General features: G+C 54.4%; 1 protein-coding gene across 3 annotated transcripts in view; it reads right to left on the bottom strand.

Moving 5' to 3' along the window:
* The window catches only part of TRPM2 (transient receptor potential cation channel subfamily M member 2), a 44,136-nt gene extending 17,187 nt beyond the window's left edge, over window positions 1-26,949 (bottom strand). For 2 of the 3 annotated variants that reach the window (XM_090272160.1, XM_090272162.1), the window contains exons 1-19: window positions 26,733-26,949; window positions 25,888-25,976; window positions 21,899-22,067; window positions 20,359-20,539; window positions 19,659-19,825; window positions 18,514-18,694; window positions 17,166-17,227; window positions 15,956-16,156; window positions 11,978-12,080; window positions 8,828-8,949; window positions 8,256-8,609; window positions 5,684-5,821; window positions 4,610-4,739; window positions 4,180-4,325; window positions 3,261-3,373; window positions 2,550-2,763; window positions 1,850-1,968; window positions 1,181-1,313; window positions 556-727 (exon numbers count right to left, since the gene is read on the bottom strand). In XM_090272160.1, coding sequence (XP_090128286.1) covers window positions 556-727; window positions 1,181-1,313; window positions 1,850-1,968; window positions 2,550-2,763; window positions 3,261-3,373; window positions 4,180-4,325; window positions 4,610-4,739; window positions 5,684-5,821; window positions 8,256-8,609; window positions 8,828-8,949; window positions 11,978-12,080; window positions 15,956-16,156; window positions 17,166-17,227; window positions 18,514-18,694; window positions 19,659-19,825; window positions 20,359-20,539; window positions 21,899-22,067; window positions 25,888-25,976; window positions 26,733-26,897 — 2,959 coding nt within the window. In that variant the 5' untranslated portion in view covers window positions 26,898-26,949. The remainder of the gene's footprint in view (window positions 1-555; window positions 728-1,180; window positions 1,314-1,849; window positions 1,969-2,549; window positions 2,764-3,260; window positions 3,374-4,179; window positions 4,326-4,609; window positions 4,740-5,683; window positions 5,822-8,255; window positions 8,610-8,827; window positions 8,950-11,977; window positions 12,081-15,955; window positions 16,157-17,165; window positions 17,228-18,513; window positions 18,695-19,658; window positions 19,826-20,358; window positions 20,540-21,898; window positions 22,068-25,887; window positions 25,977-26,732) is intronic. The other variant, XM_090272161.1, reaches the window with a different exon arrangement.
* Window positions 26,950-27,246: the final 297 nt, after the last annotated feature.

The following is a 27,246-nucleotide window of genomic DNA, read 5'->3' as shown; positions in this document are numbered from 1 at the left end:
AGAGATGAAAAGTAGGCTAGAGGCTGCCTGTGGCTGAGTGGAGGAGGGACTGGGGAGCGGCTGCTAATTTGTATGGGGTGTCTTTTGGGGGCAATGCAAATGCTCTAAAATTAGATTCTAAATTTTAGATTCTAAAATTAGTAAATGTAGAAAAAAGTCAGTATACAAAAACAAAAGCATTCTCTGCATCTAGGGAAGGAGGAAGTTATTTCTGATGGGGTGAAAAAGAAGAGATAGGGTGGTACTGAAGTGGGGGACGGTGTGTTGCTGATGCCCCAATGCCCCAGGCTACACCCTTGACCCACCTGGATCTCAGCCAAAGCTCTGAGGCACAGCTCAGCACCTGTCCCCACCCCAGCTGATGCCCTCCCCCCTCAAGTGGACCGTGTGTGCACCTGCCCCTTCCTTTCCCCAGGGAAACTCCGGGAGCTCCCATCCCAGGGTTAACACTGAGCAGGTGGGGAATGCTCACCCTCCCCTCCTTGTCCCGTGAGCTCACGGGACCCCTGTGGGCGGGGGGCCTCCTCTCCCACAGTTGTCAGAACTTCTTCCTACCATCAATGTAGGTGGGGATCTGCCCGAAGATGGTGAGGTACGATTGGTACACGACCCCCCGGAAGATCCAGTCCACCCGGCTCTCATTGTGGATGAGGATGGCCTGCTTGGCCACTCCGAAGGACACAACCCACACGGCCAACAGGAAGAGGAAAAAGAAGACATCTTTCATCTGCAGAGACAAGGAAGCACCAGCTACAGCCACACACACACCTTGCTCTCCTGACCACAGGGGGACTCTACTCTCTGTGCCCTGCCTGTGCACTCTGCAGTGGAGGGGGAAGTGGCTGACACCCATGCTATTTGGAGCCAGGAGCTCCAGGGACACAGTTCTGGGGCTTCCCCCATGCCTAATGGGGTCCTGAACACCCCACAACATGTAGGAGGGGTTTGATGTGGCTGTGACCCACAGAGGAAAGCAACTGGAGCTATAACAGAGATCAGGAATGTGTTGTGGTGATCAGGGAAGGCTGCTTGGAAGAGGTGACATACAGGAAAAAACCCAAGACAGATGTGCCAGGAGGTGAGAACCCAGGGGCAAAGCAGACATGTGGGGACCTAGGGGTGTGCTTAAACCCTGGTGCACCTCACTTGCACCTGGCATCAGGATTCCTCATCCCCTTACCATCCGCTTCACGATGATTATCTTGGGCCCCAGCGTCTTGCTGATGGTAAATATGTGCATCAGTCGGAGACAGAACATGATGAAATCCAGAGAGAGTATGATGCGTCCAGGGTACAGCAATCCTGGTATCAGCCTGGCCCAGGGCAGAGGCAGGAAGCTCAGCTTGCTGCTCCCAGGTCATGTCCCCAGCCACCGGCTCACCTGCCCAAGCCCATGTGTGGCCCCTGGAGGCAAAGAGCTCTGGCGATTTCTGGGCCCTGGCATACTAAAAACTGGGTGCAAGCTCAGAGGCAGAGATTCTGATTTGGGGAGGAGGGGCATTCTCTAGAAAGTTCCAGAAGCCGAGCCTCAGGCAGGTATCCAGGCTGTGCAGGCATCCTAGGACAGGAGGCTGGACAGGGTCCCTTTTGCTTTCATGGAGGAAGGAGACCATGGCATGGTGACAGACATGAGCGGCCTTAATGGATAGTGGAGAGGCCAGGACAGAGCCACCACCCGTGCATGTGGACAACCATCCTCTGCTCTTCCCACAGTTCCTAGGGTGGGCAGTGTTGGTCACTGACGGATGACAGACTCATTCAGAGGTAGCTGAGCTCACGAAGGTGGCTGGCTCTGATCCCAGTCCCCAGCCCACCCCTGTGGGAGCCCTGAGGGGAGAGGGCCGCTCACCTGCAGGTTAGTCCTGCTATGAAGAGCAGGATGGCAGCGATGTCCAGTTTATTCCAGAAGTCACTGAAGTACAAGAGTGCCATCTTCATCAGCCCGCATTCATCAGGGTCATAGAGGAGCTGTGGGAGGATGAGTTAGGCAAGGCCTGGCCTGGCCTGCTGTCACTCTAATCTCACCCCCAGTAAAATGCCTGCCCCTCCATGGAGCAAAGCTAGCTGGGGAGGGGGCTGATTTCCACCAGCCCTCAGTCGGGAACAGCAGGAGAGGCGCCTGGGCAGGAGTTGTCACCAAGCTCCTCAGGATGCCCTGACCCTGGCCCTGCCCAACATGCAAATGAGTGTGTTGGGCAAGCCCCACCCCACTGTCAGGAGCCATCTCCCCCTGGGCTTCTTGCAGCAGTTCCAAGAGGAGGGGGGAGACCCCTGGAGTGACCATGGAGCCAGCAGGAGTCCCCATGCCGCCCAAGGCTGCAGGAAGCCACGGGGAGAGGAGGGCAGAGGGGAGGCCAGCAGACATGGTGACCACACCACCTGGCCTGCACCTCTGTCCACTGCTCCAGGTCCCGACAGGCGGTGGTGTTTACATAGTGTGAGCCGAATGGGCCAAGGGGCCACATGAGACAGTGACCGAGCCCGCGGCAGGTGGGAGGGACCTGTAGACTAGGAAACCCCCAGGACTGCAGGGAAGGGGTGGGGTGTACCTGTCGCAACTCCTCGCAGACCAGGGAGAAGAGCCAGAGGTAGATGAGGCGCTCGCACCAGGAGGGCGAGGGCTGGAAGTCCACCATGAGCACGTACGCGAAGAGGCAGAGGAAGGAGAAGTAGGACAGGATATTCAGGTGGAAGATGACCACGGGCGCGTTAAAGAAGGCGCGGACCCGGGCCAGGCCTCGCACCGCCTGCAGTCTCCTGTCCCTGTGGTGACAGTGAGGCCGTGAGGGGCCTGACAGCCTGAGGACCTCAGCCACCCAGAAGCGGGCCCATGTGCTCAGGGGGGTCTTGCATGCGCTCACACTATGCAGCAGGGAAGGGAGGATGTACCCCTATGGCCCTGCACACGCAACTGTAACAGAGGGGCTCTACCAGACACCCTGCAGAGCGTGGACCCCGAAAGGGCCTGCAGCCTGCTTCCACTAGGGCTGTTAAAATCCCCATCCCACTTGAGTATCAGGGCAGGTGGGTGCTTGGGGACAGTAAATGCCCAGGCAGGGTGGGTGCTGTGCAGAGGCAGGTACCCTTCCCTCTGCCTTCTTCCTGCATGCATCCCCCCCATTCCAGGGTCCGGTCACAACCCTGAGAATATATGCACCTTGCCCCCACTGGGGGCATTTGGGATCAAAGGTCCCGAGCCGCTGGGCCCCTCCCGCAGCCCTGCAGCCCCGCAGCCCCGCAGCCCCGCAGCCAGGCGGAACCTGAAGGAGATGAGGCCAGTGGAGAGCAGCGGGAAGGCCAGCATGCACAGGATCACCCGCCAGAGCCCGTTGTCCACGCAGAGCTGGCCCCACCACACCTTGGTCAGGAAGGCCTGCGGACAGAGGGCGCCAGCTGCAGGACGGCGGGCTCCTCACCCCACCCTGACCTCAGGTTTCCTGCACCTCACCCTGGAGGGTGAGCAAGTCCACACACTCAAGCACAGCATTCTCTGGGACACCCAGTCACGCGATGTGGTGGGTGGCACCGGGCAGGCCTCGCCACCCGCCAGCTGAGGAGAGGCTCCAGGTGGGTCAGGCCAGCCCCCCCAGAGGTAAGGGGGAGAGGCAGGGCCCATGCCTGGGCTTCCGGCTCTGGGGCTCGTCCTCCCTGGCTCTCACCAGCTGGCCCGTCTGAGCACTGTGTGTGCGCGCACGTGGGGTGGTGACAGGACCCCTCCCCGTGGCATCCCCAGGCCCCAGCACAGCGTGGCACAGGATGCTGCTCCAGGGACACGGTGACAGCACAACGCTGTACTCAAGGAAACACCGGTGTCCTGAGGGTACCCGCCGAATGTCAGGCCTCCAATGCTTGTGGAGGACCTCCCCGCTTTTGGCACCCTGCCCTCTCCCCTCTGCCACATGTCCCTCCTCCCAGGTAGGAACACACTGTACAGAGGTGACTGAGGGCCTTCATGACCCACCACCTGCTCTCGCTTAGCATCAGTTTCCTCCTCTGCAAACAGGGGGGAGGGAAGGTTTGCGGGGTCCTCAGCACGTGACCAATGGTCCAGGCACCATCCCTGAGTCCCCGAGGGACCTGAAACTTGTGAATATGTGTGCCCTCCATGTGAGCAGAGGTTGTGTCCCCCTGACAGTACCACAGGCGGCTATTTCTGCAAGTAGTTCCTCAGAAGGTCACCTGGATGCCCCCGTGGGACACGAACTTCATGTCCTTGGCCTCCAAGGCTAGCTGCAGGCAGGTGGTCTTCCCCCAGGCCTCCGACACACGGATGAGCAATTTCTGTGCTCTCTCCTCATCTTTCCGGTAGCACTCGGTGAAGACCCCTGATGGAGGGGGGAGATCTGTGTCACAGCAGCAAGGTCACCATCACTGACAATGGGGACAGTGTCAGAAAGAAGGCCCTCCAGATGGCACAGCCTGGACAGGAGTAGGGCTGAGATCGGGATGAGGACCACAGGGCAACACAGAGTGACACTGAGGGGCTAACACCCAGGACGAGGACCCCAGGGCAACACAGAGTGACATTGAGGGGCTGAGATCAGGCTGAGGACCCCAGGGTGACACATGGAGCTAAGTGTGGCCCGAAGCCCTGACCCACGGAGCTCACCGATGGCCCTGTGCTCATACTGCTCAGCGAGCGCCAGCATCTCCTCGGAGCCGTCCGTGTCCTCCTCCTCCTTGGAGAGCTCCTTGAGGATCTTGCTGCAGGCCAAGGCCGCAGCGATGCAGTCCTGGCTCTGGGGTCCAGGGGAACCACAGTGAGGACCTGCTCGGTCCCGTCCTGGGCACCCCACACATGCTGCCAAGGGGTGATGAAAGCAGGGACCCCGGGCTCCCTGTCTCAGTGACACCGCAAGCCCCAGGCACCAGAGGGGGACTAAGAACATCTCAAAGGCGGCTCTCAAAGCACAGCCCAGGGTGACAGAGTCCAAGAGCAGCACTGGGCCAGCACGAGGGGCTAGTGTTGGAGCCTGGAAGTCCGTGTTTGGCTTTTTCATCCCCTGAGCCCCGTGGAGTACACCAAGGCCACAGGCCTGGCCCGGCCATTGACCCACTATGCACCCTGAGAGAGGGTGAACCTCTCAGAGTCACCGTCAATTCCACACTGCTGGTGACACTGGGGAGGAAGCCAACGCCTGGACAGCAGTGTGGAAATTGCAGAGGCTCACCAAGAAAAAATTATAAATTTTACTTTCCCTTAAAGAGGAGAATCAGCTCCAACCAGGCTCAGGGCAGGGGGACCATGGCCTGCTCCCATGTAAGTGACAAAGGGTCTCCATTGAAATCCCCAATGGCCAGTGGAAAGAGACACAGCCCCTCCATGGATGGAACTTGCCTTGTAGTCTCTACTGAACAGGACGGCCGCAGCTCATACACTGACCCCCCTCTCCCTGACCGAGAACTCACACGGGCCACAGAGGACAGCTTTCTGGCCAGTCTCCTCCCTGCACGGAACTGCAGGAGTTTGTGTGGCTCACCATTCAAAAAATTCTTTTCATGGCTAGAGCCAAACCCTCTATTCTCAACACTGGGCACCCTGAGTCCCTTCAGGTTTTGGGATGCCCACTGTCCTCCCTCCACGGCCGTGCACCACCCCACCCACGGTTGGTTCTGGGCTTGCTGACCAGGCTCACTGCTGGAGTCCTCTCACTGGTCCACGCATAGCCGTGTATCTGGTTACCTGAGCCCAGATGATTTCTGCCAGCTCCCGGCGGTTCTGGACAATGGCCCAAATGAGAAGATCGCGGACTGGGTCCATGGTGAAAGTGATATGGCCTGATGAACGCTTGTAGAGGGATCGGAGACTCACTCCCTGCACCTGGTGAGCAGCGGACAGTCAGAGCCCCCACCTAGGTTTCTACTAGCATCAGATTCCCAGTGGGGTCTGGTGGGGCGGGGGCAGTGAAGGTCCTGAGCATAGCCTACACCTTCCCAGAACCTCTGTTTCTGAAGGGTGAGCTCTGTCACCTGCATTTTCAATAACACTCTGGATAGTCCTCATGGACACTGGGGTTCTAAAACCATCATTCTGGACACATGTAGAAACATCCAGAAAGTGAGATACCAGCCAACTCCTGCACCAACATTTGTAGGTCCTGTTACACTCCAGGCAGCTCAAGATTCCTCAGTCTTACCTGATGGCAGCAAAGCCTTTTTCTAGATAAACTCTAACACAGAGTCTGTTAACAGATTCATGGCTGAGAGCTCCTCAGAAACCCATACGGTGTCTCCTGCAGAAAAAGGGCTGCTGAATAGGGACTGAGGTCTCATGTGAATGGGAGGGCACCTGGGCTGCAGACACACTCATCCTACATAGTAACATAAGAACCCAGGTTTCCTGGCTGATCAGTAAGTAAACACATACTCAGGCAGTCTGGGAACAATTCTCAGAGGTAAAGAACACATTTCCCATCTCACACACAAAATTGCACTTTCTTTAAGTGGCTTTGAAAATTTCCTGAAGGCTCATCTTTATAAAAAATTAGTTTATCTTGCCCTGGCTGGTGTGGTTCAGTGGATTGAGTGCCAGCCTGCAAACCAAAGGGTCACAGGTTCAATTCCCAGTCAGGGCACATGCCTGGGTTGCAGGCCAGGTCCCCAGTTGGGGGCGCGTGAGAGACAACCACACATTGATGTTTCTCTCCCTCTCTTTCTCCCTACCTCTCTCTCTAAAAATAAATAAATAAATAAATAAATAAATAAATAAATAAATGAAAGAAAAGAGAAATAACATTCAGTAAATCCTTAAAATCCCTACATTGTCTAAAGAATATATATATATAAATTAGTTTATCTTCTTAAATTACAGTCATGGTTAAGTGTGAGCTTCCATTTTGGACCTTCTTAAGTACCTTCCAACTGGGTATCTTAAATACATCAGAATCAAGAAGAGCAGAACTGTGAACATGTAAAACTGAGCCATAACCACGTCTTTCTCAGGGGTCAGGCATAGCTTGTCTGGGACAATGAACAGATTTAGAAACGCTTGAAGAAGTAGGTCATTTCCTAGAAGGAAAAAGCTAAACCCAATCCAATTTTAGAACAGACAGAAAACCTAAACAAAGAAATCATCAGGAAAGAAACTGAGGAAGTTATCAGAGCTACTGCCCAAAATGGCACCAGGCCCTGATGGACTCACAGGGAAGTCTGTTGAGCCTATAAGAAGCAGTGAATTCCAGCCACATAAACTGTTCCCGAGCAGAGAAAGAAGGGAGGCTTCTCAATGGATTTTACAAGACTAACGTAAAATTGGTACCAGATCCTGACAAAGACCACCCCCACAACAAAACTACAATCAAGCCTTAAAGAGTCTGATGCAAAAATATTGAAAATATTGATGACAGAATCTAGCATCATATTAAACACATCTTACATTGTAATCAAGTTGAGAGTCAAAGCAGCAATAAAAAACATTTCACTATCAGGAAATGTATTAAAATAATTCTTCAGAGTCAAAGAGTAGTTCAACTTCTCAAAGGGACTTCCCTTGTAAAACCTTATTGAATCACGGGATGAACACTCCCTGATGCACACATCAGTATCATACATAACACAGATGCCGCAGGGTTCCCATCAAATATGGATAAGATTAGAAAGACCCTCTCCTGTTGTTGCAACACCCATGCTGGGCACCTCACACAGACATGGGTGGAATATTCTGGGCCGACCATATGAAAAACCAATTTTACCTATTGACCAGCACTGGGGGTACAGGGCACAAAGGTTATCACCTTGTAGAACCTTTTGTATCATTTGAAGTTTTTAGAAAGAGAGAATTATGGGCTGAATTATGTCCCTCCCCAAGTTCATATGTTGAAGCCCCAGCCCCCACTGTGACTATATTTGGAGACAAGGTCTCTAAGGGAGTGGTTAAGGTTAAATGAGGTCATATGCATGGGGCCCTGACCTGACAGGATTAGTCCTTATAAGAAGAGGAAGCCACACAGAACCCTCTCTCTCCCGATGTGGTGCAAGCAGAAGGGCTGTCTGCAGAGGCAGGAAGGAGAGCCTTACATGAACAAACCCTGCTGGCACCATGGTCTCAGGCTTCCAGACGCCGAGGCTGTGAGAGACTAAACTGTTGTGTAAGCCCCCAGCCTGCTGTACTTTGTTATGGAAGCTGAGCAGACTAAGACAGAGTGTGTTTCTTTTCTAATAAAAATATGTTAATTTTTTAAAAGAAAGCTCTAAGGACACAGCAGGGGCCCATCACACAGGCCACCCTGAATGGCAACCACGTTACCGGCACGCACATTGAGCTTGATGTGGGGCACGGGCAGCAGGAGCCTCGGCCGGTCGCTGGAGCGTGGCCGGGGGTACAGCGGCTGCGTGAAGTCGCCCAGGAGCTCCCGCAGCACCTGGGCCACATGGTGCATCTGCACAGCAGGCATGGCGGGCGCGCAGGCCACCCGCTCGGGCTCCTCCGCCAGCACCTTCTGCAGCTTGCAGTGGAACAGGCAGGAGGGGTCCAGGTTCTTGTACAGGTAGAGCAGGGTGTCCCACGTGACAAACTCCTTCAGCCTCAGCCCGTTCTCCAGGAAGAGCTTCACGAACTCGGGCTTGTTGGAGATGAGGGCGGCCGTCATCATGGGATGCAGCTCTGAAGGCTGAGAGAGAGCACCATGGGGGCGCTGCATCTGGTCATTGCCTCCCGGGATCCTGGCCTCAGTGTCCTTGGCAGGGATGGCTGTTGGCCAGGCCACCCTCCGCCAAGGGAAGGGCTTTCAGCGGAGGCTATCCTGCAGGACCCAACCTGCTCCTGTGGCACAACGTGCGTGGGCCCAGCGCCGCTCCCACCCCCCAGGGCAACCCCAAGAGGCCATACCTTCCACTGCCGCTCGTCCGTGAAGATCTCGCTTCGGGCAATGTCCACGCGATTCCATGCCACTGCCAGCTTCAGCTGGTGGTCCCAATTCTCGTGGCCAAAGTGGTCATGGCTCCGAGAGGCTGCAGGTAAGAACACAGCACCTTTGCGCTTCAGTCTGCGTCTCCAAGTCACTGCCCTTCAGCAACCCTGCCATCTATCAGATCCAAAGAGGCAGGGCTTGTCACCAGCCTCCGCCTCTCAGTAATTGTAATTCAATAAATGCAGCGCTCAGTTGCAAAGTCCGCCCCATGTACATGCCTCTATTAAAGCTTTTCCCTTCAGTGTTGGAATCAAGGACTCTTGGTCACCATTCTGGCTCCCCCAGCTCCGCTGCTCAGGCCCACCTCCTGGTCAAGCCCCAAGTTTAAATAACACGCGGTCTCCAGTCTTCAAAAGGCGGTGCTTTTACATTATCATTCGAAAGTCACATTCCTTTCCTGTCTTGATTGCAAGATTGCACCTCACCCAGGTTGTCAGTACAAGCATTTTGCCCATTAGTTTATGTTCCCTTTTCCTGGTTTAACATTTTAAAACAAGGATTGTTGTTTGGGGAAAGAAAAAAATGAACTCTGAGCATCATCTCACACCACACACCGTTAACTAAGGTGGATCACAGACTTAAACCTAAGAGCTGATCTTGCAGAGCTGCCACAATGAACAAAGAAAACATTTGCAAAGAACATGAGCCCTAAAGGAACACACTGGTAAATTAAAATGCATTAAAATTTAAGCCTTTGCTCTTCAAAAACACCTTGATAAAAAAGTAAAAGCAGACCCTGAGCCAGGAGAAAATAGCCCAGCACATATATCGAAGGATTTGTATCAGAATATATCAAAGCTCTTACAATGCAAAAATAAAAAGACAAATAACCCTGTAAATATGGGCAAATGACCTGAAAGACACTCCATCAAGATGATATCCAAAAGGCCATCTAGCCCAAGAAAAGATGCTCACATCATTCATTAGTTAATGGGGAGAACACGCTGAGACGTCACCTCCCACCCACTAGGTCGGCTGCCGCCTAAGACCAATGACATCACGTCTCAGGGAGGCTGCAGAGAGGTCCAGTAGTACAATCTTTCTGGAAAACGGTTTGACAGTTTCTTATAAACATACATGCACCATAAAGAATCAGTCATTCCGCTCCTAGAGGTGGAATCGAGAGAAATGAAAACAAGTAGCTGTGGGCATAGCAGCCCCAAAGCGGAGGCCACCACAGTGTCCATCAACAGGGGACTGGACAATAGGCTGCCACTCGTGACAGAATACCACTCGGCAGCAAAAGGAACTGAGTTCTGATACCCGTAGCAACATGGGAGAATCTCAAAACCACGGCATGGAGCAAAACAAGCGAGACCCAAAAGATCACAGAACATCTGGTTCCATTTATGTGAAGTTCTAGAACAGGTCACTGATCTGCAGTGACAGAAAGCAAATGAACAGTCACCCAGGGTGCAGTGGAGGGAGGTTTGATGGCCAAGGGGCAGGAGGGCACTTTCTAGGTGAGGAAACTGTCCTGAATCTGGGCTGAGGTGAGAACGTGGGGTGTCCACACCTGTTAGAATTCATCCAGTAATAAACTCAGAATAGGGGAATTACTATGTATAAACTGTACGTCGATAAAGTCTATTTTTAAAAAGGGTTACATATCGGGTTGAAAATTCTATATATATTTCTATAATCATATGTATTTTCATATACACCTTACTCCAAAGGCCTGCCCCCTCGTCCTAAGCAAGCCGGTACAACCAATCACACCGTGTTTGCTTCCAGAAATAAATACGCTCCTTCAGTCGCCCCGCGGCGTGCCTAATCTCCCTTTTTCCCACCCTGCACACATGGAGGCACCTCCCACACTGTTCTACACAACACAGAGCTGTGCCAAAGTCATCTCGCTAAAACTTCCCATTGAGGTAAGCAGAATTCTACAGGGCACACATCTGAAGTGCATAGCTCAACGGCTCTTTACTACCCGCATAAACACCAAAGATCAAGACAAGTGTTCCAAGGCCCAGAGACTCGCTCACGCCCCTCCCATGTAGGACTGCGTAGAAGGGACCACTACCCCGGCATCAGCTTTGCTGGCTCTGAACACCATCACAGCAGACTGAGGACAGAGGCTGCCAGTGCTTGGGGTCCATCTTGGGACATGAGTAGGTCCCTTCTCTCCCAGTGCCATGCACTGATGGTTAGGTTCATGGTCCCCAACGGCCCTTTGTCACAGCCTTTGAGGCCGTGGTAACCTTTGATTTCCCCAGACATAAGCTGCTCTGTGTCCCTCTTCTTGGCTTCCACTGCCCATCTGTGACGGGAACACTCTCAGACCACCAGACAGTCATGCAGTGCCTCACGGCTCCTTATCCCTACCCTGCACATCCATCTGCTGCCGCCAGGAGGGAGCTGCTCTGCTTCTGTGGGACCAGCTCCTCCTGGCTCCTCTCTGTTCCAACGAGAATCTTCCTAGATGAAAGCCTTTAAATGGAAGCCTCTGGTCCAAGTTTTGACCATCTCATTGGTTGATGAGGTTTGATGGGCAATACTCGGTCCTCTGTCAGGGAGACGGGGACATGGAGTTGTTGCACAGAAATAAAGGTCACATTTGACCTTCTATCATGGACGCTTCCTGCATGGCATCGGGGTCATCTCCCCAGCACAGCCACGTGGAAGCCAGCAGAAGTGACAGGGAAGTACTTGTCTCCCAGCAGTGGCAGAAGAGGACGGGGCAAGTGTGGGCTCAGGAAGAGCAGCCAGAGGGCAGAGGGCAGACCAAGGAGTCTGCCCAGAGCTCTGTGGTTCACGAGGACCCCTGTGACTGAGCTTACCACCAGGGAGGCAGGGAGTGCAAGCACAGGACCAGGTACGGGGAGTCAGGAATGGGACTCTAAGGTTCTTTCTTTTAACCCTAAAACTTTATGAGAAACTATGATGATCACAAAGAGTAAATTAGTGTGGACCACACTCAGATTTCAATTAAAAAGACAAGTTGGGAAAGACACCTGTACCCCAGCGTCGGCTACCCTCTGACCAGTGTGACCAACTAGAACTCAGGGTCTTGAGCACCCCTGTTCTGGCTTCTCCCCTTGGTCCCCACTTTGCCTGACCCTCACCTTTCAGCAAGGCCTGCAGGATAGCCACGTCCACATCCTGCTGGCCATCCTTGCCTTCCCGAAAGATGGTCAGCAGCTGCCGCCTCCGGACAATGTCTTGGATCTGCAACAGACATTCACCAAGTGAGGTCCCCAATGACAAGCAGGCCTCCTGCCTCCTCCAAGGGCACCCGGAGAGTTGAGGCCCTGGACATGGAGCCAGAGCCTGGGCATGAGTCCTGCCCACCTGCGTGGCCAGGGCCACCTCCTCGACTCCCATCCCCTGGAAGGTGAAGATGAAGATGCTAAAGCACCAAATACATGATGTTTGTGAGTGGTCTGTAGTGTAGAAAACACAACCCAAGGGTAAAGAATGTTTACCCTGCCCATGAGGTGGTATCTGCTGAATGCCCGGCATTGCTTAACTTAGGACTCTCCCCTTGGTCCTCCCACCTGGGCCCTGCCACTCCTCACCCTACCTGCCTACCTACCTATTTATCTATCCATCCATCCATCCATCCATCCATCCACCCATCCATCCATGCAATCATCCAGCTACCCACCTATCCATGAATCGTGTCTATCTGTCCATCCTACCTACCCACCAATTTACCTACCCTACCTACCTAGCTACTGACCTACGTATCTATAAATCTACTTACCCGCTCTATCTATCCATCCATCCACCTGTCACCTTTCCGTCTGTCTATTACATTGCATCCTGCCTGTTACCAGTTGCTGTTCCCCACAACCCCTTCACCCTGAGGCCAGGGTACATGCTCCACAGGTCCCTCATGGCTCCCAAAGCTTCCGACACCTCCCCTAGGCCCAGGCTGGCCACACCCAGCCTCCCCTGCCTTTCCCCTCTGCTCCCAGCCTGCTGCCTATGCTTCCATAGGGGCCACTCACCACCATGAACACCTCACTTCCACCCCTAAGATCCCAACCTTCCCCCTCCCTCAGGGTGCAGCTTTCTCATCAATTCCCAAATAGCCCCTGGTCTCCCCAGCCCCACCCGTCCTCCAGCTAAAATGTCTCCTGAACTCAATCCAGCCTTTGGTTCACAGGACAGCCACCATTTTGGGAGTGCACATGTGCAGATGAAAACTCGGCACTTTGCATACATTTTCTTGTCTCGTCCTCCGAGTTTAGGTATCATTGTCCCTGCTGGACAGACAAGAGCAGCGCTAAGAAAGGGCAAGTGTGCCAGCTGTGAGCCCCGTGAGGGGACCCCCATGGCTGGTGTCCAGAGGCACCAGTGGCTGCGTCTGAGGAAAAAGGCCGCCCTGCTCACCTGCCGCTCATGGCAGTGCAGGCCCAGGCTCTGGCGTTTGCCGAATGAATTACTTCCTGCTCGTGACCATGAAGCTGGGGGTCCCCCCCTTTAGAACAAGAGTAACAAGAAGGGGTCACCCCCTTGGCATGGCTGAGACTGCCTTGTGTAAGTACTGTTTTCAGGGCCTTGACTCAGTCACAGAGAGGGGACTAAAACAGGCACCTTCTGACAACAGCAGGTTAGATTCCGTTCTGAGAATGGCCTGAATAATTTATAACTTAACCCAGGAAAGGCCCCGGGGCCTGTCCACCAGTTCCCAATGGCCCTGCGGGGAACTGAGCTGACGCTCACAGCCGGACTTCGGCGTTCTCACGGACTGACCTGACCACACAACAAAACAGTCTCACAGAACAAGGTCACCCTGAGACCACAAGAAGCACCAACAAGAACAGGTCCCTGTGACACAAACACCCAAACAAGGACCCCTGCTCCCATCCACAGTGAGCTCACTGCCTTCGACCCTCCACCCCTAACCGGAGCCCAAACCCTCAACATCCCCCCAACACCATGGCTTCTGAGGGGAGTGTCCTGGAGAGGGTACTTGGTCACCTATGCTGTGTCCCTGTGGTCTTTGGCTGGGAGCATGGACTGCCCATGTGGCCTGAAATCAGACATAGCTGGGGCTGAGCCACTCCACAGACTTGCCCTGGAAAATACAGGTCAGTCCCTTAAAACTGAATTTCTAGGAATTTTTACAGCCTGGCCCAACGTTCACAGAGCTGGAAAAAGATATGGCCCCTGATGACTTTGCAGCTCCAACTTGCTGTTGGGGAACCGAGGATCAGAGAGGTACTGAGTGTCCCCACTGAGAATCGTGCCAGGAATCAGGAGTCAGGCGAGCTCAGGGTGTGGCTGAAAAAGTAGTTCGAATGACCAGAGAAAGTGGGGTGCAGGGGGGTCTCCCCTGAGCTCATTCAGCTGGCCACGGCCTTCGTGCGATGCCGAGGGCTGACCCAGCCACACTCCCTCAGACTGTTGGAGGCTGGGGTCATGGCTGTGGGCTCACTGGGACCCCCTGAAATCTGAACTGGGGAGATGGCTACTTCTGAGGTCCACTCCAAGTTACCCAGGGCTCCCAATTGAGCCAGACAGCCTCCAAGTATTGGAAGAGTCCTTCCCTGCCGTCTAGGGTGAATGCCCTGCCCCATCTGTCTGTAAGGGGTCCTAGCAGCTTCTCCACCCATCTGCAGCAATTTACCTCCCACTGCTGGGATTAAAAAAAAAAAATGCCTTTAGGGCATTTTAGAGCAAAATTACTGAGCTGCAATGCAGAGCCACTGTGGTCCCCAATCATAATAGCCATGAGTCCCCAAGATCAGGGAAAGGGGTGGGGCTGGGAGACCAGGAGGAGGATCCAAACCCGAGATCTTGGAGGTGGGCTGCCCATGGGTGAAGAAGATGCGCAGAAAGAGGGGTCCTGAGCTTGAAGTGCACCCATAGCCAGAGCAGCCCCTCTGCCATCTATTCATATGGTGACGTCCCAGAGAGTCTCTTAATCCTGAGGGGGTTGGTTACGTCACATGTTGAAGGGGAAAGATAAAGACAATTAAGGAGAACAGGCTAAACACAGTCTGGTGTCTTCGTTTGGATCCTGGGTCAGAAAAAGGACATGCGTGGATCAACATGAAATGCGAACGGTCTGAGTTCCATCAACAGCGACGAACCAGAGTTCACCTCTCAGTTCTGACAAAGGCACCAAGCTGTGCAGGGTGTTCACATCGGGAGAGGCTGGCTGAAGGGTGGAGAGACCCTCTATCTTGACAACTGGTCTACAAGTCTACAATTATTCCAAAACCAAAAGTGAGAGAGAAAGCAGGCACTAGCAATAAAGTCGAAAAAAGAAAAAAGAAAAATGAGAAGAAAGCCGAGCCACCAGCAGAGGGCCCTGCAGGATAGGACTGTGCCATCCATCACAGGGCATCTGTGGGACCCATCAGCTGCAGGTCATGTCTTAAAACCCCCTGTTTTCACTCAGTACATCCCTCCCAGGCCTTGAAGTCTCCCAAATGCCCTGGGGACCAGGAGCTCCCCCGGAATGCTCACCAAACCTGAAGATCCCCAGGAGAGGCCCATGACCACTGATACCTCTGTGGGGGCATGGAGGTGGCCCCCAAATCACCACATGGTAGCGGCAACCATGGGTGGCCCCATCTTAATCCACTCTGTCTGCTTCCCTGCATGGCCCACCCCAGAACTCCTCTATTAATCTACCTGGGAGACCTTGAGCTCCCCAGGCGCAGAGACTGGATGGTACCCTGCCACCTGCTGCTTGCCTGCCCCAATCTCAGTTCTCCACCCCTCTGCCCACCTCTCAGCCATAGCACCAGCCTATGGCCTCCAATCCAGCAGCTCCTCTTCCTGAGACAGCTGTGCTCTCAAACCTGTAGTGTCCCCCCAAGGCCTGAAGTCCTATGAGTGACAGGTTCAAGACACGCCCTCTCTTCACCAGACAGCATGCTGCCTCAGCTGAAGGCTGCCCACCTGTCCTGGGCCCTCTGTCTGCAAGGCTCAAAGCCCCCAAAGGCTCTGCATTTCACTCCCATGCCCTCCCTAGGCCCCTGGAGTCTCTGTTTCTGGGTCCCACGTATCCTGGTCCTGTTTACGAGGCTGCTGGCACCTGGCAGTCAGCCGCACCTGGTGACCCCCGTGCCTGCCAACCTCACCTTCTTGGTCCACTCCACAATCCTGCCCTCGGTGAAGGTCTCGAACATCTCCTGGAAGAACACGGCCAGCTTCTGCTGAATCAGGGAGATGGTGATCTCGGAGATGGGCAGACTGGCCACCTGGGCGATGACATCGGCCACGCGGCCCGAGCCCTCCACCACCACACACGGGGTACCATGGGTGATGGCGTTGTAGATGGTCTGCAAGGCAGAGGCCCACCATGAGCCAGGACCTGACCCCTCACCCTTCCCTCACACATTTCCTGCAGTGGAGAAACCTCTGATGGCGCGTTAACATCAGGGCTAACGGGCTATTGTGAAACTCACTGAAAATACTGATCCGTGCGGCAGCACCCACAGCTCAGAGGGAAGAGGCGGCCAATCCTAATGCACACCTGACACCCCATCTCCTCTAGGCCTACCGCTCAACAGCACCAGCATAAGAGAACATGAGAGCATCTCCAGAAAGAGAGGGCGCTGCCTGGGCCAGAGTCACCCCATCATTAGGGCCCAGGTGAGACTAGGACAATGAGGGGAGACCTCCGGGGACCCAGGGTGACCTCAATTTCAGGAAGGGGCCCCTAACCCCAGCCTGGGAACTGTCTGCGGGAGAACCGTGAGGAGGAGTCTGGGCATGGAGGAAGTGGGGATTAGATGCATCCCAGTCTCCCCAGGAAACCTCAGGTTCATTTTCACCTCCTGGGATCACCAAACACAAGTGACATTTTCTATTTTCCTGCCCTCAATTGACAGGCTGTCATGTCATACACATTCCTACAGCAGAGATACCATGAACAAGGGGAACCACACACTGTGGAGTGGGCTCAGAATAAAGGTCTGTGGGTAGTGTGTTCAGCTGCTGGTCCCCCAGGGCGGAGTGTGGGTATAGAGTGACAGAAGCCTCCCACGGCTGCCCCAAGGTCCTGGAAGCAGGAGACCATCAGCTCCATCCTGGCTGCAGCCCTCTCTGGAGCCCCTCTTATCGGTCAACTGCCCAGGGCCAAAGCCAGTGCCCTCTTCCCCCATTGCGTGGAGAGGGCCCTGCCAAATGGTGGACCGCCCTCTCTCCATCTCATGGGGGGGGGCAAGCTCCTTGCTCTCTCTTTCCCATGTCCCAGTGGAATTCTGGGAACAGTGTTTGGGTCAGTTGCCCCACCTGCAACAGGACTTGACCCCCCCAGGGGACCCCACCCACCTGGCCAGGACTTACATGTAGTGTGCCAGGCCCTCCCTCCAGCACCACACAGACGATAGGGATCTTGATGGCCACACCTAGGATGAAGCACAGAGCCCCAGTTAGGGAACGTGGGGCTCAGAACCTCCACCTGGGATGCTTCCCTACCCCCACCCCTGCCAGCTCCAGCCTCATTGCGAAGAAGCGTCAGTTGGGAGACACATCACGGGTGCTAAGCAGCTTCTAAAGGCTGATGCTCTGGAGCCATAGGCCATCTGCTTGTTCTATGGACGTGAGCAAATTCAAGAGCCCCGTGATGGCTCCTCTCCTCGCACTTGCCACCCCTGTACCCTTTCTGGGTGGAAGGGGAAGGGAAGGACTGTGGACGGCGGAGCAACATCCAGGGTCCCCCAGCTGGTCTCCTCCACCCAGCAAGCCACAACAACCTCCCTGCTTTTCTCTGCAGTCCACTCATGGCGTCTAAAGTCTGGGTATGCCATGGGACACCTCAAGCAGGTGGGCATAACACACCACGTGGCCCGGAGCAGCAGCGGTCCACGGGGACTAGACCTCAGTCCTCTGTCCAGACGTTCGGGCCCACCCTGAACCCTTCATCCAGCCTGCAGGCAGGGGTCTCGTGAAGACTGTAGAGATACCTTTCCCCAGGCAGCAAACTTTCCCTCCAAATGCCAGCCCGGTCTCACTGTCCCCACATGCTCACATGCTGCTAACACTCCCCCCCACAGGTCTCTCAGTCAAAGCAAGGTGCTCAAAGTCCGGTCCCCAACCAGCAAGTCAGTGTTACCAGGGAACTTAGAAGTGCAAGCTTCCCCTGACCCAGACCCGAGTCAGGGATGGGAGGTGGAGGCCAGGGGGTTGTGGGGGGGTACTGGTGATTGACAAGCCTTCCAGGGGACTCGGATGTGCAGCCAAGCTTGAAAACCTCTGCCCTCAAGGTGCCTGATGAGCCCAGGTACAGAGCTAGACCCCGATATCTCAGCTCCCGCCCACACCCCTCCTCACAGCATGTGCAAAACCCTGAGTATCTGACCCCCCACTGTCCCAGAATCCACCCATCCCACCCACAATGGAGAAGATGGCACTCATTCTTGTATCTGACCTGAGACCGAGTTTGTAAGTGACCACAGATGGTGGTCTGACAGTGAGCAGAAAAGCCAGGGCCGGCCCCGACTTTACTTTTCTGGTTACACGGAGCATGAGAATGTGACCTTTCTGAACAGTGTAAAGAAATCCAAATGTGTTCTAATTATGCCCTAAGCAGCCCGCCTATGGCACATCCTGGTCACAGCCAGCTGTGTCCCCATCACCATGATCAGCCTGCTCCCCCTCCACCCCGGGCGCCCTCGGAAGAGTGCTTCCTCACCTCCTCTTTCCTTTGTCTGCTCTGAAATGAACTTCTCCAGCTTGGACCTCAGGGGTATCTCGACCCCATAGTGGCCGTGGGTCCCGTCGTCCACAAGGATGAAGTGGGAGTGGTTGCTGTCCAGACAGGTCAGGTGACCCTGGCCTTCCTCATCCACAATGTACTCGGCAGGGAAGCCACCCTGGGGGTGGCCAGGGAAGAGTCACACACATGGATGGGAAGTTCTGTTTTGTGAACGCTAGAAATGGGGGCCTAACAGGCTGGGTAATGACCTCTAGAGACATCAGTTCCTAATCCCTGGAACCTGTGAATGTGACTTTATTTGGAAAAAGCCTTTGCAGTTGTGACTAAGTTAAAGATCTTAACATGGAAAGATTACCCTAGGTTATAACAGATGGGTCCTAAATGTCACCATAGGTCTCCTTATAAGAGAGAGGCAGAGGGAGATTTGATTACAGAAGGGGAGTGGCCAGAAACGGCAGTGATGCAGCCCCAAGCCAAGGAAAGCTGGCAGCCACTAGGAGCTGGAAGAGGCAGGAATGGCTTCTTTCTACAGCCTCTGGAGGAAGCAAGACCCAACCAGCATATTGATTTTGGCCAAGTGATGCTGATCCCAGACTCTGGTTTCTAGAACTGTGAGAGAGGACATTGCTGTTGCTTTAAGTCACCAGGTTTGTAATCATTAATCACAGCAGCCTCGGGACATGAATCCAGAAGGGGCGGGTGCCGGACCAGTGCACACATCCCTGTTGTCCACGGAGAATGGCAGGGTACAATTCAACCCAAGGGCTCATCACTCTGTGACCTTGGCCAGGCTCCTTCCTCCTGCTAAGACCAGTTCACACCTGAGCGGTTGCTATGGTGACCAGTGGTGGCAAGTTAGGGACTTTTATATAAACTTATCCTGTAATCTTAAGAGAGGAAACTAGAGAGTTCAGCCAAGTTAGCCACTTATCCTGGGCCACCAGGGTCTGCAGTGTGGGGGCCCTGAACCCAGGTCTGCTTTATCCCCACCCAGCCTCTTCCCTCCATTGTGCATTTATGCTGGTGGCCAGGTGATGGTCTGTCCACTGCAGTTCCCATGAGGCCCCAGCAGCTCCTCCTCGGAGATGCCCACCCACCCCAGGAGGGGCCACGCAGCTCACCGTGGGGTGGATCAGGCCCTCTCGGTTGTGCACGGTGCCCCACGTGGCAATCCCAATGGTGACCACTTCTCCTTCGTTGTAGCTGCTGCTCAGGCTGAAGTCACGCACGGCCTCACCCACCTGCTTCATCACACCGGTGTGGGACCCCCCGGTGATAATCCAGGCTCCTGGGGAAAAGAGCAGAGGGTGGGCAGGCCCATGCGTCCTGGTGTGCACCCAGCCATGCACACGCCTGCCTGACACCTAGGGCCCTGTGGGCTTCTGACGCTCACAGCCTGTACCTGCAGGGCTTTCAATCCCATTTTCAGGCGTAAGTCTGAAAACAATTAGTTAACAGAGAAATTCTGACTGACACCCCGTGGTTAACACAGCCTCCTCAGGCCTCCTCTCCCCTCGGGCAGTGGAGGCTCAAGGCTTCCAGGCCTCCTCCCCATTCCCAGCAGGGCTTTCACCATTGGGGAGCTAAGTGGGGCCATGTCTGCCCCACTGAACAAGCCCAGGGGCGGCAGTAGGGTGTGGAGCACAGAGCTGCAGGCAGACAGGGCTGGGCGAGCCTGGCCAGACATGACCTTAGTGACTCCTGAGGGCCAACCAGTCCCAAAGCTCTGACTGCCTGGCAGGGACCCCCTTGCCTGGTGTTCTCAGCACATCCATTGTTCGGGGGCCTACCTGTCATCTGGGCCTGGCGCCCTGAGCCTACCTGTGGTCTGGGCCACTTTGACCAGGCCTCTGCGGAAGACGCTCTTCAGTCGGGGCTTCATGTTGAAGTCCTTGGCCCCGCCCGTGACCGAGATGAGGAGGTTGGGGACATCCAGGCCCCAGTGCTGAGTCATGAGCTGGTAGGTCACGCTGGAGGGAGTGTCTTGAGAGAGGCGGACGTACTGCAGGGGAGTCAGGAGACAGCAGAGGAGTCCTCAGGTCAGTGGGCGCCCGCCTGAGCCCTCAGAAACCCCATGTCCAGTCATGCCTGAGACACCCTCCCTGGCAGGGCAGTAGGGGCGGGGAGAGGACCTCATACCCTGGGTCTAGGTCCAGCAAGTACAAATGGCCATGCCCTGGCAGGACACAAGGGGGAGGTGAAGCCGGAAGAGAGGCTGATGGGAATGACAGGCATCAGGGGGCCAGCCCATCAGCCTCACACCCGCTCGGCCCAGCATGGAGCCGCAGCACCCTCTCCGCTCCTCCTCTCCATCTGGGGCACCTCAGCCCGAGGCCGCTCACCCCAATTCCAACCTCACTGTAAGAGCCGTGCCTGCCACTGATTCCTCTGGTCCAGCACTGGAGCGCCTTCCCTGCTCTTCACCCAGTGCCGCCTCCCAAACGGCCGGCACCCCTGTCCTGGGTCCCCACACCCTGGCTGTCATGTCAAGTTGGCTGTCCTCACACTTCCCTCTCAGTCCCTTCTTGCTCTGAGCTCCCGTGTTGCAGAAGACCCCCTGCCCCTACCTCCTGTCCAGTTAAGTGACCCAGCCAGCGTGGAGAGCAGCTCAAAGGGACAGGGGCTTGGAAAGCACCCAAACATGATGGTGCTCATGCAGGGTGGCCACTGGGGCTGGTGACCCCAGGACCCTCTTTGTTCCACCTCCTTGACCACATGGGCAGAATCTCAGCGACACAGAGAAATTGCGGGGAAAGGTCTCACCAGCTAGTGTGAGGTTTGGGGGTCACAGAAACCCAGCACAGAACTGAGTGGCTCGCCAGACCTCACAGGACAGTGGCACCAGGAGCTGTGACACCGGAAGGCTGGTTAAAATGCAGGCGAGTGGGCCTTTGATTCTGCAGGTGAGGCTCTGCTGGGATCCCCCCACCCCACCTTCCACCCCAGCTGATCAGCCACCTGGTAAACCTCTTACCTGTGTGCTACCAGCCTCCCGGCCACCCCAGAGTCCCTTCCCACCTCCTCACTGCCAGTCCTCCAGCCCCTGTGCCTGAGTACAGTGCACTCCCCTGCTTCCTCCCAGGCCTGATAAAACGCCCAGGGCCTCCCAGCTAGACAGTACTTACACCTCTCCCCTGGCTGTGGCCCCAGCCTGCTCTGCAGCAGCCAAGGATGCTGAGGGTGCCATGTGTCTCCTGTTAGTCGGGCAAAGTCCCCACCTACGCCATCCCTCACGTTGGGAGGGTTTTGTGCCCCTAGGGTTTCAGCCAGCCTCTTACTCCCACCCCAGAAGTCTGGCCACTGTGGGTCACCACTGGTGAGCTCTGGTCTACGTCAGAGCAACAGGGTGATGGAAACCAACCTTTCCCACCTTCTGGCTCAGGCCTGTGAAGACAATGTCACCAAAGGCATCCGTCGGCATCTCCTGGACATGCTTTTTCGGGTCCCACTCATTGCCCTGGAAGGTGTGGGACCTGATGGCCTCCTCTGAGTGCTGCTCACGCGTGTAGCCGCACTCACACACCACCTTCCTGCAAAGACCGCGAGGTCACCACAGGTACCGAGGTGCCCGTCCCCTGCTCCCCACTGAGGGTGTCAGAGGAGGCCCAGTGGAGGGTCAGGACTCCCGCCCCACCCAGCAGTAAGAGGCACCCAGCCACAGCCACGGTGTCTGTGATGGCCACGTGGGGGCAGAAAGGAAGCACCCCGGCCCCACCCGGCCAATTACACCTTGTTTAACTGGAAATCTACAACTTTTTTAGATTCCTACTTCCTGATAGTTAACAAATGACCTAAAAGTCTAGATACAGATGAGACCAAAGAAAGGAAGAAAGAAAGTCTAAAGCCTGAACCAGCTTAGGTGCTTTGAATTTCAGTTTCTCAACCATTAAATGGGAAAAATAATACATCCCCTGACCCCAACCCTGCAAAACTTGTGAAGGTCAAACGAGACGGTGAATGAGTAGTAATTTATAAAAGTATTTTGTTAATGCAAACTACTAACCACACAGAGAGCCAAGGATCGGTTAAGATACCCACAGTGCGCCCCGAACCCAAGGGCTCCTGTTCCCCTCAGGCTGTCCTGTCACTGCTCATGAAGCAGGTCCCTTGCTACCCGTGCTTCTGACCCTCCTCTACGGCCCCTCTGGAAGACGCAAGGCACCTCAGGAAACACCCTGCATGGCCTCGATTTATGCGCCAAGGCAGGGAACAGAGTTGCCAGGAGGAGGACCTTAGCTCTCCTATCCTGGCCCATGGCTGCCCCAGATTTTCCTACGTTTCTAACAGCCAGCCCGTGACAAACCGCCTCCTTTCCCTCCTCTCTAAACCATGGCCCTCTGACGAGCTTAGAGCTTAAATCTACGCGAGTTTCCAAGCCTGACAACGTGCAGGAAGCCGCACTGCAACTGCTGACCCAGAAACTGGTCAGAGAATTGCTCCCTATGCTTGGCCAACATGGGCCCAACTGGGATCACCTCTGCTAGCACCCCGTGGGGGGCAGCACCTTCTCCCCTGCCCCGCCCCCCCCATACCCCGGGGTCCCTTCCTGCAGCCTGCAGAGGTACTGCCAGTGGTCTCAGTCTCACACATATACCATGCACGCGCGCGCGCGCGCACACACACACACATAAACACACACACAAAGAAACTCTCTCTCTCTCTCTCTCTCTCTCAGGGACCACCTGAATGAACAGGCCATTCCATCTGTTATCTCTCTGTAGCAACTCCTTGCATTAAACCCCATGCTGATAAAGGTGATGCTGAACGTTTTTAGAACCAAACAATACAGGGCACTGTTTCTTCAAAGTAGACAGGAGTACTAAAGGAGCAGAAAGCCCCATTTCTGCCCAAATCCAGCCTGTCACCCCCTCCCCAGCCCTGACTGCTGTCAACATTTCTCCACTGATTCAGAGCACAGAAGAAAGAAAGGTCTGGGGTTCAATCAATGCCCCCCCCCCCGAACCCTACAGGTAGACACCAGGTTACAGTCTTCAAAATGGTCTTAAAACCAGTGATTCCTGTACGGGAAGCTTGTAGATCGCAAGTTCCCTCCAAGGCTATTTTTATAAACCTATTTTAAAATAACTAAGACTGGAGAACTCAATGAGAAGCGCTCAGTATACTGTCAGAATGCACGGTGTAAGCCTAAAACTCTGATCATGCACCAGGTGCATTCAAGGTCACCAGCCACAAAGCTGTCAGCTGGAGCAGCGTGGCAGCATCCTCTAACTCAGCGTCTGTCCTAGGACCACCTGTGAGAAATGAGGGCGCTTATCTGAAGAGCAGCCAAGCCAGGGGATAAACCCCCACACATCCACAGGGCACTTTCAGTGACAACACCCTGGGCGCATCACAGCATCCCAGAAACAGCAGAGATCATTCACGTCTGATTCCGGGTCACAATCCTCTCTATCTTCTCCACACAGGACACCCCTCCTCCTGTATTAGTCAGCAAATATAAACTGAATACTGACCATTTGTCCAGTATGGGAGGTAAAAAGTGACTCTGCCTTGGTCAGAGGTCAGAACTCAGAAAAGAGAACTATACAGAGTGTGGCGGGAGAAACAGGTCACTCCCTGGGGGTGGTCAAGGAGGGCTCCACAGCAGAAGCGGCATCCGCATTGGGCCTTGAAGGATAAGTAGGAGTTCTCTAGGTGACAAGAAGAAAGACTGTGCCACAGCATAGACTACAGTGTGCCTGGAAGGGAAACACAACCCAGAACCTACGCTCTGTTCATCCTCAAGGAATACCAACAGAGAGGGATTTCTGGGTCATATGGTGGTAGCTCTAGTCTTAATTTTTTGAGGAACCTCCATACTGGTTCCCACAGCAGCTGCACCGTTTTACATTCCCATCAGCAAGGTATGAGGGTTACGTTTTCTCCACATTCTCACCACCACTTATTTCTTGTCTTTTTGATAATAGCCATCCAAACAGGTGTGAGTTTTCATTTGCATTTCCTTGGTGATTAGTGATGTTGAGCATCTCTTTATATATCTACTAGACAACTGTGTGTCTTCTTTGGAAAAATGTCTGTTGAGATCCTCTGCCTATTTTTTAAATAGGATTGTTTGTTTCATATTGTTTTGTTGTATGAGTTTTTTATATATTTTTAGTATTAGCCCATTATCAAAGGTAAAGATAGGAGAAGATATCAAATATCTTCTCCTATGCAGTTGGTTGTCTTCTTGTTAATTGATGGTTTCTTTTGCTGTGCAGAAGCTTTTTAGTTTTATGTAGTCTGTTCACTTATTTTTTTCTTTTACTTCCCTTGCCTTTGAGGTCAAGTTCACAATAATCCCTCTGAGACCAACGTCCATAAGCTTAGTGCCTATGTTTCACATATACAGTGGAATATTACATAGCCATAAAAAGATAAAATACTGTCATTTATGAAAATGCAGATGAATCTTGAGAGCATCACGCTAAGTGAAAGAGTCAGATGGACAAGGCCAAGAACAATATAATTTCACTCATACGTGAGATATAAAACAGAAAGTAAAAAAATGAACAAACAGAACAAAACAACTGCATAAACACAGACAACAGTATGGTAGTTACCGGGGGGGGGGGGGGCGGTAGGGGGAGTGGGGAAGGTTGAAGAGGGTAAAGACAGTCAAATATATGGTGACAGAAGATTAGATTTCGGGTGGTGAACAGACAATGGATACATAGATGTCGAATTATAAAGCCGTCCACCCGAAAGTTATACAATGTTATTAACCAATGTTACTCCAATAAATTTAATAAAACAAGGGACGCCACCTTAAGGCTCTCCGTCCCAGGAACAGGACTGTGTGGTGTCCTTCCACAGACGCCCTCAGGTTTACCCAACTCAGGGGCGCCCCCCTGGGGAGTCCACAGCCCAGGAGGGTAACATCTGGCAGCTGGGAGGTCAAGTGGTCACTGCTGCCTCTGGCCCCACCCAAGGTGGCCCCACCCATCCCAGCTCACTTGGAGGCAGGTGGACCTGTCTAGACTCAGTGCCCTCCTCAGTGAGGGGTCTGAATTGTGGACTTTCCCCGAGGCCCGTTCCAGTCCCTGAGCCCCATACACTGTTCCAGAGGCACGTGAGTGGCTCTTGAGGTGGAGCCCAAACCACTGGTGGGTCCAAGTCCCCCTGCAGGGCACCTACGTGAGGACCCTGAACATGTCCCCTAAAGTCTCTGCACCTCAACTGCGAAGCAGGGTGGGGCGAGACTCCTTCCCCACGGCAAGTTCAGGGAGGTAAATGGGAGGCTCCGAGCACCCCAGGCCTGTGCTGACTTGCAACGGTCCCCAGCTGAGGCCCTGGGCAGGCTTGCTCTCACCAGCCTCTGCACAGGGGAACAGAGACAGGGTCCCTTACCCGGCATCAGACAGTTTGGAGCTCTCCACGAAGTACATGCATTCTTTCTTCTTGATATTTTCAGGAATCCAGGAGCTGAGATTTTCCTGCTGGGGGTAAAAATGGCACTTTGAGATCCTCAGGCATCAAATCAGCAGTTATTCACACCTGCACATCCTATGCCTCTCTTTGACCCCTCTGTTCTCCTGACAAGCTTCAAGGGGCTCTTTTCAGAAGAGGGCAGCCCAAGCCCTCCCACACCCAGGCTGGAGCCACCCTTGATGAAGGCGCTCAGCTCCCCATTCAGGATGGAGGTGGGAACCCGTGGAAGTAATTCTTGGGTGCAATTTGAATTTGGATAGCACTTTACAGTTTATATGGCAACACTGCCTTCCTGGGGACACCTTGCTGTGGTGGAAAGGTGGAGAATGAGGGTCTGGACACCTGCCTTTGTCCTGGTGGGATGGCAGGCTGAGACACCCTTTTTCCCCCACTAACAGGGACTGTGACATTCAAGCGTGCTCGGTCCCAAGGTCTCATCCAGGGCCTTCCGTGAAGCTAGCCCAGGACTTGGGTTGCACTCGGGGCTTCCCAGTCAGATAGAGGATAGGAAGTCATTGCGCAATAAGGTCAGGGGTGACAACTCTCCGTGAGTCTAGCCCAGGACAGTGTTTACCCAGTGCACCACCTGGGGAGCGGGATGCGGGACAGACATGGCGCCTACTGTTCTCTCCAGATCTTTCCTCCAGGGTCTTTCTGGGCTACAGCCCCCAGAGCAGGAGCCTCTGCCCAGCAGGATATCCCCCCTCCCATGGTCACCGGGCCCCAAGAGGGCTCTAGTGGACCCCGGACCACTGGAAGCCTACCTTCTCACAGCTGTTGAAGAGGTACTGAGACCTCCTGTTCCTGCAGAGGTTGCTGTTGCTTCGCCGCAGGTTGGGGACCAGGCCCAGGTCGGCTACCCTCCTGGACTGTACCCCGAAGCCCTCCTCCTGCTTGGAGCCAGTCTTTGTCAGGGCTGAGGGCTCCATTCTGACACCCCTGCTCCAGCCTCCACGGTCTCCCACGTCCCTCAGGACTGGCTAGGCTGAGGGTTCCAGAAGCACGTTGAGGGGGTGGCGGTGGCTGAAATGGATCGGAGAGGAAAAGAGGCAGGTGTCGTGAGATGGCCCGACAGGTGCCTGGTGTGGAGCCCAGCTTTTTGTCTGTCTGCCCAAGCTATGTGGTCCCTGAGCCATTTGGAAGCACAGGCACGCCACCAGGCCCCAGGTGCCTGCTCATAATGGTGACAACCTCAGGTCTCCGTGAAGGACCAGAGAGAGCATTCCGCCCCCACCCCTGAAACTCAGCATGGGAACCAGGAGCCGCGGGGACGCGCCA

Source organism: Furipterus horrens, unplaced genomic scaffold (genome assembly GCF_987537825.1).
Source record: "Furipterus horrens unplaced genomic scaffold, mFurHor1.1.pri manual_scaffold_1, whole genome shotgun sequence".
Lineage (NCBI taxonomy): Eukaryota > Metazoa > Chordata > Mammalia > Chiroptera > Furipteridae > Furipterus > Furipterus horrens.
The sequence above is the reverse complement of the archived record's forward strand: the minus strand, read 5'-3'. Positions and strand labels throughout refer to the sequence as shown.